Here is an 18,003-nt window from a genome sequence, read left to right as displayed (position 1 = left end):
TATTGTTCAGCAAGAAACCTAATTGCTGGTAAAATCTTGCTTATACAGCCTTTTTGTAGGGCCAGTTCCCAAGCCTCTTGATTCTGACACACAGGCTGGAATAAGTATTCTGCCTCTGAAGCAACTTCACCATGAGCAATTTTAATGGCCCCTCCAATGTTATCATGCTATGCAACAATATCATTGCAAGACACTGTAACAATGGTAAATCTACCCCTTATAGATATAGGATTGTCAAGTCTGGAGATTTTGGGAGTGGAGCCTGTGGAAGGAGGGGGTTTGAGAGGGATCTCAGCAGGGGATAATATCATAAAGTTCACCCCCCCCAAAGCAGCCATTTTCACCATATTGATCATCTAGAGATCAACTGTAATCTGCAGGTGCCACCTGGAGGTTGAAAACCCTACAGGCAAAAATTGCCCTATCTCCCAGCTTATTTGGAGCTCTGCAGATGCCATCAGGATTCATAAAAGTAAAGTCTATAAGAAGGGTTGCATTGATGTTGTGGATGTAAACAGAGCACAAGAGAAATTGGAATTCAGATCAATACAGAAAAAGCAGGATGTTATGAAGCACCTTGCAAAAAAAGGCCCGAGCAGGCATAAAAGGCTCCGACCTCCTCCCATGCCTTCGCATTTTTTTAAATAGTTGTACAAGTACGGCATGTTCTCTAGATAGCCTGGAAAAGGAAAACTTATTGCAGACTGTGATTTCTGGCAGAATATTTGCAGAAAAGGAGGAATTCTCACCATCCTAGCTTTGCACCTCATTGTTGGAAAATACATTGCTACCGCAACTCTGACTTATTTTAGACATTTGAGTTGACATTTTTTGTTAATGTAGCTTTTAACTAGGTGACTAGCCCAGTGAATATTTCACATGTGGCCCAAAAAAGCTTTGAGCAGTTTATAGACATTAGGGAGTCTGACTGTATAGGGGCATTCACATGACAAATGACCAGGTGCTGATTCAGATCAGGCAAACAAAAGAGAGAGAGCCTTTAAAAATAGATAAAAGTATAGGTCAATGTACATCAAAAGAAGTTCAAAAAAGTTAATGTGCATCAGTCCTAAACTAACTCAAATTCTGATGAAAACTAAACCCTGTCTTATCTTCACCCTACATAGCTGTGTTCCTTGTTTTAAGCATTTTTCTTTCAGCTCAGCTCAGCAATCTTCTGCAATTAATAAATTGAAGCAGTTAAAGAAACAAAGTGAAGAAAAGGAGGGTCAGCATTTTCCTCTCCTTCAGCGCATGCTCAATTATCTGACAAAATCTCCCATCCTATTTTACATGTGAATGGGTGGGGTGAGCACATGAATCTACCCCTTACATCAAGCTTGGCTCCAAGTGTAACTCTTCAGACTACAATAAGAAGCCACAGGAAGGAACGACCCTCCCCTTAAGAAAGAGGTCTTTGAATGTACAAAATTTGATGCAAAAGGGAATGGCTCTGCTGCCACCTGGAACTGTTTTTTCTGAAAGCCAGAGCTAGTTCCCCTCACTTCCATATTATGGTACAACTACCCCGACAACATTATGATGGAGCAGGCATTTCAGTCTACAGAGTGATAACTATTTTAGTCTATTGTAGCAAAATAAAATACAAGATGAACAACTTTCATTTCAGTGTGAGCTTTGTAAGTCAGCAGTCATTAGAAGGCCAATCAAGAAAAGCAAAAAACATTTTTGTTGGGATGAAAGTTAAACAATCACAGTTCAAAGCATTACTGCCAATCATTTCTCATCACACAAAGGGATCTGGTTTATTTTTGTTGCCATCAGTAGTTCCTTCAGCTGAACCCTCATTTCCCAACTACATTATTGTGGAATTCAGCTTCATATGTTCTGGAAACTCCTGATGGACTAACATCATTTTCAGAAGAGGGTATCCACTCCAGATTAACAATGCAATCATAAAAACACTTCCTGTGAATAACAATTTTCAGGTAGGCTGCGGAGCTCTCCCAGAATTATGAATGATCTCCAGACTACAGAGAACACTTCGGGGCGGGGGGGAGAGGGGAACTGGGCTGCTTTGGAGAGTATATAGCATTATAACTTAAAGAGGACCCTCCCTTCCCCAAATCCTGCCCTACCCAGGCTCTACCCCCAAGTCACCAGGAATTTCTCTATCCAGAGTTGCCAACTCTGGATTGCCCATTTAATAGACTTGGGTACAATTCTGACTAGACCTTTTTAAGGATTGCTCTTACAGTATAATTAGATGTTACAAACTGAACAAGCTATACTATAGCTGCTAGTTCCCACTGGCAACCAATTCGGATCTGGACCACTGCACAAGAGAAAGAAGAATCCTTGCCTTCTTCTCAGTGCTGTTTATGGTGGCCAAAACAGCTCAGGGGCTGGGGGAGTGGGGAGCTGTTATTTGCAAGGTTAGGAACCAGCATGTACACTGAATGCTTGCAAATGCTAATTCTCCGCAATGAACATAACCTCCCATTGTTTTTTTAGCGGCCAAAAACAGCACACAGAGCTGCTAAGTTAATTTGCAGGGTATTACAATATATTTTTTAAGTAACATTAATTTAAAACCCACATTGACCTTTATCTAACAACTCATGGCTATTATTTCTAAAGAGGGCAGTCAAATTCCAAGATTAGAAAAGTCATATCACCAACTAAATGTTATCCCAGGCACCTTTATAATTATAAAAAGTCCCATAAGTGGATTCCATACAGCATATTTATAACAAGTTGAATAGTTATAAATGAATTCGTTTTCCCTTTTTATAAATGGAAAACGAATTCATTTACAATGATTGCAAATCATTATAAATATGCTGTGTGGAATCCATAATAAATATCATGTGATCTTCAGATATATAAGGAGACTACCCACAGGCTTTTGTACATGTACATCAGATGTTGATGAAGGCCATACAACTTTGTGCCAGTCACACTCTCTTAGCCTAAATTAACTCATTGAGTTGTTGTGAGGTTAAAGTGGAAGAGAGAAAACCTTCCACATATACCACCACCTTGAACTCCTCTTCTTGAAAAAAGGCTGTGATAAAAATGCTCTACCTAGAAAAAATAATAAATAAATCACACAAGCATTGTAAGCGGCAGGAAAGTTGAAATCCATCAGTACAGGAGATTTAAAAGCGCCAGTGATGCGACTGTGTACCCTTGATTAACCCACTTTTTGTTTGATCAACAACACTGACAGTTAACTGGTTTGTATGCAATCTCCATGGAATTACACAACCACTTATGCAAATGAGACGGCACTGATCAACAGGCCAAGTAATGTGATCTTATGTCTTCATTCTTGATGCCATTTTGTGGGAAGTGTTTTTATATAATGTTTGTAATCTCCAGTTTAACTGCATGACAAATACTTAATTGGCCTTGGGTACCTTTGAAATGAAATGTCACCCTATTAGAGCACTGCTTGAATTACATTTTTCTAATTACAAATGCAACCAAATCAGCTACTACAAACAGATTTCTACTTGGGAAACCAGTCTCAGTGAACAGAATATGCCTCTAGATTACAGCTATATCCTGTCTAGTTAAACTTTTCATGTACTGTGAAATATCAACTAAACTGCCCTTGAATGAGGGATCCGGACAGTAAAATAGCCGTGGCTCATTCCTTACATAGTCTTAAGCATGGGGCAGTTGGGGCAGCGGACCTAGGTTTCATCTGGGGAGGACATGCTGGGGGTGGATGGGATGGAGGCTACAGTGTCTGCCTGCCACCCAACCACTCCCTTGACTGGCACTGATTTACTGCACCTCCACATACTTTGCATTCCAGCCTTCTTATACTGCACCACCCTGCCTCCTTTGTACCAGACAGGCCACAGCCTCAGATGAAGGTGAACCAGGAGTTAGTACAGCAGCAGCAGGCACCAATTGTGCCTGTGTCATCTGAGGCTTAGGCAGCCGGCTTCTAGCAACACATCTTGCATTGATCAGGGCCATTCCTTAATTGGCCCTTGGAAGGTATATGTGATGCTGGCGGAGATTCTTGGCCCCATCTGTGACATTTGTTCCGGGCCCCAGATTCACTAGGACCAGTCCTGGAGCTACAACCTCTCCCTAGTTACCAAAGAGATTACAGAATATGTTTATAATGGGAAGCCTAAGAGGGCAATGGGCAGAGTTGTCCCCAGCTTTGCCCCCATCAGCACCCCACTTTCCTTGAAAACAAGGGTGAAGTCACTAGTTAGAGTGCAAAGACAATTGAATCCTGGATAAAGCACTCGGCAGTATAAAAGGAAGTGCCTGTGGTACATCCATTCCCCCTGAGCTTAACTCCACACACACTATTTTTTGTTTATCAAAGGACAAGTTTAGCAATAGAACACTGAGGGGAAGGTGAACACACAAACGGAAGAGTCAGAGAAGAGAATACTGAAGAAAATGACTTCTGAGATGGCTTTAATTTGTGTCATTTTAATTAATATGTGAATGATTGGTGTCTCCTCTCTTCTACACTGAAGACAAGTTATTTCTTTTTCTTTTTTAAAAAGCAATAAAATGTTGTAGGATGCCAGAGCATTAAGGCAATAGTCTTAGCAGGTCCTCTGATTTCCCTGGTTAAGGGGAGGAAGGCAGAAGATAGGAGGGCATCAAATCAATTTGGGAGGTGAGTAGGAAGATGTGGGTGTGAATGGGGCCTCAATGATGTTGACACTCCCTACCCTCCTGGAGCATTTCTGGACAGTAAATACATCCAATTATTTGAGAGGAACTGAGCACTTTGTGGAAGAGGTCAGAACTACTATAGAAAAAGGAATTTCAGTAACTGCAGCTTTACTGCTTCCTAAATCAACTCCTCTGGTCTACATTCTTTTTCTCTTTTTACGGTATTTGAGAACATTCTTAATTCTGAGGGCATAATACAGCTAAAGCAACTTTAAGTCCCACTGATTTCAACAGAAGAGTTAAGCACATATTTCAGTATCTGAAAAACAACGGGACTCAAAAGTGCTTAACTTTGGCTAAATAGTGAACATATTTGGCAACACATCTCAAGCTCTTTCAGGAAGGCTTTACAGACAAAGCAGACATAATGGTGTAAATGGTACATCTCACTGTATCATCAGAGATTGTCCTTTAGTACAGGTGAGTGCTTTTTCTCCAATAGTAGTTCTGTTTCTTGCCAAAGAAAGATGAACATGAAACTCTAAGAGGCACAATAGTAGAAGCATTACCGGCAGCCAAGGAAATCAACAAAGTTACTCTAATCTAAACCAGTTCAAGAAGATTAATTGCTCTATCAAAAATATGAAGAGTCTCAGGGGATCAAAAACTTCAGGCATATTGGTTTTAATATATGCCTTAACCAAGGCAATCCCGTCTGACTATGCACTGAAGTGAATAATTTCCTATATCATATACGTAGTACACTCAAAATGCTATTTCAATTACAGTCGCTCAGGGTCCTGGTTCTTATCAGTCCACTTACTCAATGTCTGCCTTGAAATTCTAGCAGGCAAAAAAGCAATTTCAGAGAAGCCGGTGGGAGATGAAATGGAGTTCACATTCTAACTCATTTCTATTGTTTCTGTGTTTTCTTGCCTGTTTACTTCCTTTCAGATATCACCAAGGGACAAGAAAGACAGTAAAGGATGGTAGCAGGTAACAGGGGGCAGAATTGCACAGACCTGTCATTTGCTCACCCTTGGGTGGCTGAATGCCACTCGTCCCTCTAGGAAGACATGTTTTGAGTAATTCTGAAAGCTTGTTCACACACTATAGGTCACGGATATGAAGGGTGGAGGGAGAATCTTCTTGTTCTACAAATGTTCAAGATTACACGTGGTTTGGTGTTAAATTTTGCTACACTTTGATAAAACCAACTTCTACATTTGAAGAGAAATTTAAAAATTCAATTGTACAGTAAGTAATTAATAGAAAAATGTATTAAAACGAGTCCCTCAACCTTCCAAATGGATTAATGTGCACATCACATCAAAATAATTTTCCCCTCCTCATCTAAACAGATTTTTGAACAAAAAAGTAAAATGTTCATTTAAAAATCATTTTTAGAACCTAACTGGGAAAATAAAATACATCCTATTAAAACTCTGGTAAAAGAACAGGACATTTTTTCTCCAGGATGCTGGCAACCCTGCAGGAGGTTCAGTGGATTCTGAAATCCAGCTATAAGAAGGTTAACTAGGAAAAGACAAGTAGGAATAGGTCCTGTCTACATAGTCAGACTTCATTTGGCGTGATTCAGTATGCTTATTCACTGGGAAGAGACAGAGGTCTTCTATCAAGTACATTCATCAGCTAGAAAGCAAGTCACTTCCCCAACAGCAATTTTTCTCCAATGATTGCAGGATGAAAGAATAGGCTTTCCCCATTCATGAAACTTTCTTCATGAATAATGTTTATAACATTGCTAAGAACAGAAACACAAACTAACATTAGTTAATAAATATATCATAGGACTCAGAAGAAGTACTAAATCCTCCTAGGTTTCTGTAAAAATGACAGGTGATTAAAAATCACTACATTTACATTCAAAATAACAAGGCACTATTCCCAGGGATTCCCTCCCAAACAGGCCCCACTAAAATTAATAGGATGTATACAAAAGAATGCATACGTGTCCAAACAAATGGAAGCGGTGCCCTGCTGAATCAGTCCAGTGGTCCATCTAGTCCAGCTTCACACAGTATCCAATATCACACAGTAGCCAAACAATTTTAATATGGCAAGTTGACATTGATTGCTGGTAAGAAAGTGCAAATTTGTGATTCCAAATTCAGATGGGGGTGGTGGTGGAGGAACTATTGCTCCAATACAACTTGTTCTGGTCATTCTTAATTCAGACATAGTAATGAACTTAGGAAGCCCTAAGTGTCTAGTTAGGTTTTGTACATTAGATCATTTAATTCCTGCCAAGAGATGTACCTCAACAACATTTTAGGTTCATTGTGGGTATAGTATACAACTGATGTGTGCATGTGCTAAGTGCCGTTAAATCGCAGCTGACTTCTGGTAACCCAGCAAGTGGCTTTCAAGGCAAGTTAGATGCAGAGGTGATTTGCAATCACCTTCCTCTGCAAAGTCTTCCTTTGTGGTCTCCCTTCCAAGTACTTAGTTTTTAAGATCTGACAAGATTGGGTTATACCATGCTGTTTTCCCTCCCATACACAAATGTATTAAAGAATCTCTGCTTCCATTTTAATACTTTATTACAGCTTGACTATATTGCATTTTTAACATTAACTAACTCAACAGAAAATTACCCCATCCATTACGTGACATGTATAAATAAAGGAAAGCAACTACATAAGTCCATAAAATATCTTGCTCAAAGGTAAGCAGGCCACAAGCAAGGAACTCCTAATAAGAAGCTCCCAATCTATTCAACTTCCTATAATTTTGTGTGTGTGAAATGCTGTCAAGTGACTGCAAACTTATGGCAACTTTGTAGGTTTTTCAGGGCAAATGATTAAGCAGAAGTGGTTTACCATTGCCTTCCTCTGCAAAGTCTTACTTGATAGTCTACTAACTGACGCTATGTAGCTTCTGAAATCTGACAATATTGGTCTATATGTAATCCATGCCATTTTAGTATAGTGTTTTGGTTGGATCTTAGGGCCCAGGGGACAAGAGCTCAATGAGCATGAGCTTGCTTACATATTACCAACTGCAAGAGCCCCAGTTGATTAGGCCAGCAACAGGTGAGGGAAGGCCCAGCTTAATTGAGGGAATTGTTTGGGTTTTTTTTTTACAGGCCCAAGTTGAAGAAAGACCTTCAGCAGTCACAACCTATGCAGAAGAACAGATGGGATAAAGGAGCCCTGCACTATTAATTGTTTGGACTTTCTCTTTTTTTCTGTATTTACTAGGCATAGGCCCTTTCCGTACGGGCGCTGAGCGGGGGGTGCATCGGCATAAATGATGCTGATGCACCCCCCCCCCCAGGACTGTCCATGAGGACAGTCCCAGTAGGGGAACAGGCGACGGCGCAGCCTTCGCACAGGCTGCACTGTCCCCGAACGCCTTACCTTTGTCTCCTGGCTTCCAGCACATCACAGAGGCCAGGGGACACCCCCCCCCCCCCGGCCTGAGTGATGGCTCTGGAGTCAAAGGCCAGGGTTGTGTGTCCCCTGGCCTCTCCAACACGCCGGAAGCCAGGAGACGAAGGTAAGGCGTTTGGGGAAGGTGAGGGGGGCAGGGAATGGTGCCTTCCACCCGCTGCCGTTCACACGGCAGCGGGTAGAAGACGCCACTGTTGAAAAGCCTCGCTCCCGGAGCAAGGTTCAACAGTGGCATCTTCGCACTGCTTGGGTGTTGCGAGCACGGCATTGCTGCGTTGCAGAAGCGCCTGCTTTGCGAACGCCACCCCAGGGATGGCATTTTTAGCCCGTGCGGAAACAGCCATTGTTAATAATTGTAACTGTTTGAGTGCTTTTCTTAAAAGGCACTGGAGATTTTATATAATTGAGTTGAGCTATCCATTTATCTGCACACACACATACATATACACACACACATATATATCCACTATGATTTATTTCTAATTGATATAAAATTGTCTCTAATTGATATAAAATTGTTAAATTAAAGATTTGTTAATGTAAAGCAATTTCATATTTGTTTAACAAGCCACAAAGTGCTGTCATTTTATTAAATTTTAAATTTTCCTAGGTCCCCAATGGAGATTGATGTAGCCAAGGATGAATAGGTTGCATATGCATTCCATATCCCATAAAAATACATATCCATATAACAATTAAAATAACCACAGCCACATGAACTGGAAGGTCAATAATATCCATAAGTAGCCCATTCTTTAATGAGCGTAGTAATTAATTATCTTTCAGTCTAAATCACCCAGTATATTTTGGGTCTGAGAAGGAAAAGCAAGTTCTTCCAGTCCACTATTCTCTAACCATAGAACCACACTGACTCTCTACATACTAGCTATAATTTTCAAAAGGCCGAGAAATGTAATTTTTGTTGAATGGATGAGAAAATAAATTATTAGACACACAAACAGCTCTTGCCAGTGATAACCATGGCATAAAATAATCCAATTACTCTAGATTAGTCTAGATGTCCATGCCAAATCCACAGAAGAATGATCAATGATTAATGAATTTAGTTTCACAGCCTCTAACCATTGCTTTAAAAAAACCCTATTATTCTGAACTTACTCTAAAAAAACTTATCCTGGAGTTACTTTTTAAATGTTGCAAAATGGAATCTGTTATAACTGTGAATATAAGCTTCTGAACAGAAGTGTCATCTTCCAAAAGAGTTATACTGGAAATACATAAGGGGATAATCCTTAGTAGACAAACTTGAGTAAAAATAAAATTCCTGACAGAGATATGAGCAGCTTCATTCACAGTCCAGCTGGGGATCAAACTGCCCATATGTCTCCCTGTCAGAAATGTTATTTCAGCACAGAAGTTGGTCTAAAGGCGTATTGCTATGTGTAAAACCAGCATCAGTTGAACTATTTGAATTTAAGCCAATATGCAGCATATTCACTCAAAAATATATCCTCTTCTTAATAAATCTGTTTAAGATTGTAGCCAACATTTCTCTGAAATTCATCTTAACTGGGTTGTAGACGTGTTTGAAAGCTCCCCATCTTGTTTCATCCTCACCAACCTCTTTTGTATAGGACAGTATATGATCATAATTAATACTACTTATCTTACAGCTCCACCTGCTGACATGACAGTAGCATAACTTTAAAAAGAGCAATTCATGATTTTGAGTCCAAGGACTCATTCAATCAAAGGAAGGTCGAACCACATTTTTGGTCTTGGAGAATAATTTCACAAATCATTATGTAAATCATGATGATTAGTTGTTAACCTGATGTTACTATTGTTTATACTGAATTGCTGGTTTTGTATTCCTATGTTATTGTTTTTTATAATGTTGTTCACCGCCCTGAGCCCTCCGGGAGAGGGCGGTATACAAATTAAATATATCATATCATATCATAAAGGTAAAAGCGCAGAGATAATTGACAGAGGAGAAGTTGATATAGCAAATGCAACCATATTGTTTTGTCATCTTAGGCCAGGTGTGAACTTTAGCACTGGAAAGAAGCACGTGGATTTCCAAGGATCACATAAAATCAATAGCTTAAAAAACCTAAGTTTCACCAAGCAGCAGGTCATCGATTCAAGAAAAAGGGAAAATCTTGCTGGTGTTCATTCACTTTGTAAGTGCTAAATTAGCAATACAACTTGGCAAGTGCTCCATGTCTATATCAGTAGTAAGAATTTGCTCTTAAAATGTCACAGTACAGGGTAAATTATGTGAAGTAGACACTGTCCAGTAGGTGCCTAAGTGTGTGTGTGTGTGTGTGTGAGAGAGAGAGAGAGAGAGAGGGGGGGGTTAACTACTTTTCACAGAATGGTCTGAAAGTACTATTTGTGATTATAAAGCTAAGTGAGAATGGCTTTGTGAACTACCTGCACGAGAGAATGCCTGAGAATCATGTGTAACTTGATCTTGAGAAGAAGGATATAATGAATATTTTTTTTAAAATGCTGTTTCATTTTTCTACAAAGGACAATTGTGTTGAGGTTAGGGTTGCACAACAAACTAGCAATGACTGTGTGGAAGAACTCTACGGTCCTTAAATTTGACCTCCAAGCCTGAGCATGTTTCAAAACCTGAGCAGTCTCTCTCCTTGTCTTATCATTTGGGACACATCAGTTCCTCCTCTCAATTAATTTCCTATGCTTTGCGGGAAGGTTCATATCTGCAATACATTCTATTTAAAGAATTACAGTTGCATTTGCAACTCCACAACATAATCAGTACAGTGTAACACAGGAATTCCAGGGACTGTTCACAACACTTCATGACTAATAGTGATCCACATGCTTAGTACTAAGACAGCCAGCATGGTGTAGTAAAATTTGGGAGATTCGGGTTTGAATGCCTATTTTGCCATGGAAGTTGGGTGACTTTGGGCCAGATGTTCTCTCAGCTTAATTTACAGGGTTGCTGTTGTAAAGATAAAAAGGAGGAGGGGAGAATGATGTTGTCAGCTGCTTTGGTCCTCACTGGACACACAAGCAAGGTATAAATATCTCATAAATAAATAAGTAAAATACTGTACTTGGATTGTATTTTGTTCGACTGGAATGACTGCTTGCAAACTGTTTCCTATACTTCCTCATCTGTGCATAGATTATCATTATTTATATTGTTATCATTTACTTCTTTTCTACCTGCCTTTCTCCACTATGGGGGTCCAAGAAGCTTACATCATTCTCCTGTCCTCAGTTTTATCAATTTTATCCTCACAATTATATGAGGTAGGTTCAACTGAATGTGGATGACTGGCCTGAGACCACCCAGGAAAGCTTCCATGGCACAACTGAGATTTAGACTGATCCCAGTCTGACAATCTAACCCAATGATGGCGAACCGTTTGAGCGCAGCATGTCAAAATTTGTACAATGGCTAGTCAGGGGATCCTTCAACAATAGCTTCATTCCGCAGTTCCCCAAGGTGGCATTGAGCCCATCACCTTGTGCTGGATACTTGTTTCCCTTACCCCTGAACAGCCCCTTGGCCCTCCTCAGTTTTCCTTGCCATGTGCACACCTCCCATCCCTCACACTGCCGCCTGCCTCGGATCTGCCACCAATGTTCATTCACCAGGAAGCTGTAATGTATTGGTTTGGAATTAGGTTGGTATCACATATAAATCCAAGCCAGGTTGACCATACTGAGGAGGATCCAAGAGAAGGTACCTCACCACCAAGCTAGGAGCCAGCCGAACTAGAGCCACACAGGCTGGAGCCACATTAAAGAAGCACCTATGTGACAACAGCAGATGCTCCTTATTAACCCAGAGGAAAGAGGTACATGAGGGAAAGGACTGCATGTAAGTTCATAGCGTTGGCCATGTGGGTGGGCGCAGAGCTGCCCTCATCCCTGCCACTCAAATCTGCAGCTGCCTCTGCAGTGTGATCTGTGCACACAAGTGATGAGTAAAATAAAAATGGCATTGGCATCTTCTCCACAGAAATTGGTGCTCCTGAGAACACTGGTGTGTCACTCAAAACCTTGTGATGTTTCACTTTTGATGCACGTGAGATGGGTTCACCATCACTGATCTAACCACTAATCACACCGGCTCCCGGGATGATTTCAAAATCAAACTTATAAGCAAATAAAATAAATCATGGACAAGCATGTACTCTGGATTTCTTATCCACTCAGTCCTGAAAGATTAAAAGATCCTTGTAAAGACTTGTCAAACTGCAATTATTACAGTCATTGCCTCAGACAACCTATTTCTTTATCCCAAGTTTTTACTGGGTTTATTTATTACTTTGAAAATGCATGTCCTGGTTTATGTTACATCTAAATGTGTCCTATTAAAGCCTTGCTTTAATGAACAAAATGTATTACAAACATTATGAGCCGTTCGGCCTTTACAGCTCACTAAGAACACAGCCCAAGCAAAGCAAAACCTTCAGGGAGGGTCCCTGTTTTTCACTGACAGTTTTGCTCTGTTTCTACTCTCCCCACAGGAAACAGTGCCTTAATCCATAGTGATTCGTTAATTAATCATTACAGAGATTACCTTTATCCACCATAGCTTTGACACAAAGTGAGGAAGGCATGAAATAAAAGAAGCCAGACTGATAGAGAGACTAGTTGAAACATGCTAAGATCATATATTTGATTTCAGACACAATACCACTGGGTGTTGTAACATGAATGGTTCTGTAAATATGTGAACACTTCAGAATACAAAGTAGTTACCTGCTTTTACAAACCCGCTTTTTAGTTTTTATCTTTTAATATCTTTTAATAATACCAAGAACAGAGGTGAAAATTACCTCCAATTTGCTTTTAACCCCACGTATAATGATCTAGCTGTTTTCCTGATCCCTTCAATTTCGCTTTACATTTCCCCTTCACTTATTACACTTACAGTAGGAATGGTACTTCCAGTAATATTTTTGGAAGTTGGTGTGAAGCTCTCCAAAGAAACTTTGATTTTATTTCTGCAATCATTCTTTCTGTCCAGAATTTCCCATGAGCCACAAATACAATAAAAATATTGGCTTCAAGGAAATTGTCAGTTCAACAGTCAGAAACACTTAAAAACTGTCAAATCAATTAGGCAGGCAAACATTCCTTTTAGAAATACAGTAACGCCAGCTTTTATGAAAGCCTACAGTAATATTGGGAGGCCAGTCCAACTTGATCAAGGTGACCTGCCATCCATCCCAAATGGTTTCTATTATTATACAACTCTCTCTAATATGGGGAGGTTGAATTAAGTCACAACCTTCCATCTATCTGATGTCAGTGTACTTTGTAAAAATAATAATCCCCCAAAACCACATAGTTAAGATTAAGTGGACAAGTGATGATCACAGATGGACACTGCAGTCCTGGGGGGAGGGGGTTTGCTGTGGCCATGGCCAGCAAGCCAACAGGGACATTTCCCAGAACCCCCATGGAACTGCTCTGTGCAGCTCCATAGGTTGCGCTTACCATTTTGCCGGCATAAGCCAATGCTGGCAAATGGGCGTATTCCTGGGCCAAAAGAGCTCAGGAAGCTACTAAACCTAGTCATGCCCCCAGGACTGCCTCCTTTGGTACTGACACTGTGCCAGAGCAGCACTGGCTCTGCGGAGGCACTGGCACCTGAGCATCATGCTGCTATTCAGCTTCCCAACACCAGCGTAAGCACCTCAGTGCCAGAGTGAACACCCCTTACAGTGGCACAAGTGGCATTTAAGCTGGTGCTGGGGTCACACAGCTTTCTGAGGGGTTTTGCCCGCCTCCCTCCTCAGATTGCACTGTTAGTGACCTGTTCCAATTTTTCTACCACTAAGGTGCTCATTCTATCAGCCCATATTAGGGGATAAATATCAATCCTGCTCTGTAGCATAATTAATTAGAATTTAAAACTATTCCTTCAGCTGGAACAAGAGCATTGTACAAAAGTTATAGCCTACAAATGCTCACTACTGAACCATATCCAGTTGTAGCTTTTTTGTATCTCCCAGAATAGTTGTAGGCTTTAATGAGCATACACTGATACACTATGCTTCACTTAGAATAAACCTGTGATAATCTGCATCCCAAAGTTCAAGGTAAATAGGTAAAAATTATTGCCTCTAACTGTAAAAAAACCTCTGATATTCCACATTCATATATGCCATCCTACTTCCATGAATGTCAACTCTTTGTACTTCTCATGGTAAAATATTACGTGAAACAACCCTAAAAGTATTTTGACAGAAAAAGCTTCATTCAGACTATAATACATATGCAATACATAGAGCCCTTCGGGGGGGGATAAAAGTGGAACAAATAAATAAATAAATAAATAAAGTCATATTGACTAAAGAAAATATAGGCAAAATATCAATGTTCGATGTCCTATTGTTCTATATTAATATCTGTTACATGTGGTACAAACAACAGGAGAGACTCAAATGTGTTTTTTTTAAAAATGCCAGTTAGGACAGAGTACAAGGATCTCAGTGAAAGAGATATAGCTATGTTTTAAAATTTCTGCCTAAAATATTAACTCCTTTTAACTTTCTTCAAATATATGTTTCACAGCAGAAGTCTCTGAAATATAGCTTTTAACATGCACACATTACATATAGCTCTGCTGGGTCTGAAGTACTACTCTGACACCTACTCATCACTGAAGTAGTACATTTTTGTCAAGACAGTAACCCCACTGAACTCTAAGTGGGTGCATAACTGAACATTCCTTCATTCAAAACATATAAATCCATGTAGTTCGTACGTAATCTTCTTCCTGACATGCTGCTTTTTATTTTTTATTTTTTGAAAAAACCACCCCTGTATTATCACAACAACTTTATTTGCTATGTTAACAATTTCAATGTGTATGTGAAAATGTAGGGAAACAAAAAATACATCATTGAGAAGGAACAACATATGGGTTAATATAACACACAAATTCACATTTTAGCTGAGTTTCCAGGATAGTGGAGTTCTTTCCCACAGTATGCTACCTTTGCCATTGTTATACAAAAGTTTTGGGGTGTTTGTTAAAGAAAAGTTTGATACCCATAATCAGGGGTTACTATGCCTCTGTAAAGAGACATCAGTTGTCCAATAAACATAAGGACAATGACTATAAGATGTAAGTGAGCCACATCTACCTGCATGCAGAAGGAGTCTAGTTTGCTGCTTGCCAGAAGATCAGGTGCTGGACTGCAAATGTTTTAAAGACCCAAGCAGTTAATTAACCTTTCAAAAGACACACAAACAGTCCTGCTGCAAATGCAAGATCTCTTTCTCATGAATAAATGGATTTTTTGAACAGCTACTGAGATCCTCACATGTACACTTATTGAATTTAAACGTACTTTAGAGTATGTGGCTTGTCAGATTTCACTGATGCACACTAGAGGATGCCATTTGTTACTGACTATTAAGAACTTGACAAAGAATCAACAACCATCAAAACTACTAGCTGCTAATAATGTTAACCTTAACATATTAAATAGTGCTGTAAAAACTATAATTCACATTATGCGCTTTGTATTTCAAGCACAATTTATACTAAAACAAAATTCCAGAACTGTTATTCTGCTAAACTATAAGCATCAATGCTGCAGTAAGTAGATGCTTTAAATAGCTTAATATATTAGTTTGAACTAGAATAAGGTCCATAGTCCACTGATAATCACATACAAGGCAGACCTTAAATAGAACAACAAGGTCTCTGAAACACAACAGTGAAGAACTGTTTAGGGGTCTATTTTAATGACAAACTCTCTTTCAAAGAGGCAGGCATCTCAGGTGGTGGGGGCCGAGGGAGCTTGAGGTAAACTTTAACTGAATCATAGATGAACCATTGCAGGGCAGTGAGGGTACCAATCATCAGGATACGGGTGAAGAGACCTTTCCAGATGCCATATATGCCCAGCCTCTTGAGGACATCAGTGGCAGTGCTGCCCTTTTCTTTGTTGAGTACAGATACCACAGAGTCAGCTGGGTGTGAGACTATAGCACAGAAGACGCCAGCAATATAACCACCAACAAAGGTGACTCCAAGTTGTTCCATTTTGGTGCACTCGTCGCGGGGCTTGGGAATGAGATGTTTATAGATCGCCTCTACAGTTCGTTCAAAACAGGCAAACTTCATCATGGTATAAGGAATCTGGCGCATCCAGAGGGGAGCCACTCCTTTGTAGAAAGCCCACAGCCCCTCTTCAAGGAACATCTTTGGAGCGGCATCCCGCAGTCTACTGGCATAGCCTTCCTGGGTCTGAATTCGTACCTTGACTGCTTCCATTGGGGACAGAGCAATGTCAGCAAAGAACTCAGCACTGGCTGAGGCAGCCAGATAGAGGCTTGTCCGCCACAAATAAGCATATTCAGGTCCCAACAATTCAGTATAATATATCTTAAAGGTCTCATAAAGGCCAAACTTGCAAAGTCCTTGCATGGAGTAACCTATGGCTGTTGGGGCCCATCCCTTGACAAGACCATTCATTCCCTCCTCATTCACTGTAAGAGTAAGGCCTTGCACAAGTCCCCGATAGCGTTTAGGTTCCACCTGCATTCGGCATTTCACCACATCTAGTGGCACTACTGCTGTATGAGTTAATCCACAGCTCACGACACCACCCAGAGAACAAAGCAACAGATACTTTAGTGACCCAAACTCACAGCTATATTCTTCTTCTGGTGGTGGGGGAGGAGATGGCATCACCCAACTGGTTATGGAAGCTGCTGAAAGGCAGGGCTGATGTTTGTGCAGAGAGGCTGGAATGCTGTTGCTGGAAGGCTGTGCACCCATTTTTTCATGGCTGCTTAAGGCCTCACACTGAAGAGGTGTAATAGAGCTTTCACTGTTCTTCTCTGAGCTCCAAGAAGAGCAAGCAAGTGCCCAAAACCGGGACCAGAACTTTGAGCAGGAATGTGTGCTGCACTTAGGAACCTCCATTTCCACTTTATCTTGACTGCTGAGTTAATAGAGTTCTTCTATTAACACTCCAGGAACAACAGGCAGCTGTAGCATACAGGGTTTGTGGTGAAAATACCTGGAGGCTCGGAGGCTCCACCTTCTAAGAACTGCAGTTCCCCAAATTTGCAAGAGGGCAGGGCATATTCAAATTCAAGACAAGGCCTGGAAATGTCTGGGACTGTTGCTGCCTCCCAACTGCCAGTAACTCCAGAATTCTAAACATAGAGACTTTGCCTAGACCTTCCCAATAAGTCTAATATATAATATGTAATGAGACACTTTACACATTTCTCTATAGTTCAGATTGTTTGCTAATGGCAGTCACGCCTCTAGTGGCCAAATAGTGTCTGCAGGATAAAGGGGTGAAAAAGCTGTTAACTGTATGCAAAATGTGTAGGGTTGCCAACCACCAGGTGGTGACTAGAGGTCTCCTGCTGTTACAATTGATCTCCAGACTATGGAGAAAGGTTCCCCTTGAGAAATAGACACTTTGAAAGGTGGACTCTGTGGCATTATACCCCACTGAGGTTCCTCCCTTCCCCAAGCCACACTCTCCTCAGGCTGTACCCTTAAAATTCCCCAATCTAGGCCTGGTAGCCCTAAAATATAGGGTTCTTTTCATAATGATGAAACTCGCATTATTAAACTCGCATTATTAGAAGAAGTTCACTTGAGGAAGAAGCGGCCTCACAGTGTAACAGTGATCACATTAATTTTTAATGTGAATTTATGCAAGCATCTTAAAATCATCAGTGTCAATTAACTCAGTGTGCCTCCCCTCTCCCCTTGCCCCAGGGATAGGTAGTAAAAAGTGTAAATTCAGGGGATGAAAGAAAGAATGCCACCGACAACAGCTTTCTAGTATTTTCACTCAGTAAGTCACTTGCATGGGGTGTGCTATGGCTGTTGAGGCACATCCTTTGGTAAATCACTCAAACTAAATTATTTCATGGGAATTTTGCTGGGATAGCATGCCATTTTGATCTTCTTGAGATACACATTAGTTACTAATATTAATTTGTACTTGTTCAAAAAAAAGGA

At 40.5% G+C, this 18,003-nt stretch overlaps 1 protein-coding gene across 1 annotated transcript; it reads right to left on the bottom strand.

The window, feature by feature from the left end:
• Positions 1-15,747: 15,747 nt before the first annotated feature.
• LOC125433357 (phosphate carrier protein, mitochondrial-like) lies at positions 15,748-16,941 on the bottom strand. Its single transcript, XM_048497860.1, has 2 exons — positions 16,713-16,941; positions 15,748-16,676 (listed from the first exon to the last, which is right to left on the bottom strand). Exons 1-2 carry the CDS (start codon positions 16,939-16,941, stop codon positions 15,748-15,750), a joined length of 1,158 nt encoding a protein of 385 aa, XP_048353817.1.
• Positions 16,942-18,003: the final 1,062 nt, after the last annotated feature.

The sequence above is a fragment of the Sphaerodactylus townsendi genome, linkage group LG05, assembly GCF_021028975.2.
Source record: "Sphaerodactylus townsendi isolate TG3544 linkage group LG05, MPM_Stown_v2.3, whole genome shotgun sequence".
Taxonomy (NCBI): Eukaryota; Metazoa; Chordata; class Lepidosauria; order Squamata; family Sphaerodactylidae; genus Sphaerodactylus; species Sphaerodactylus townsendi.
Note: the sequence above shows the minus strand (reverse complement) of the source record. Positions and strands in the feature narration are given on the sequence as shown.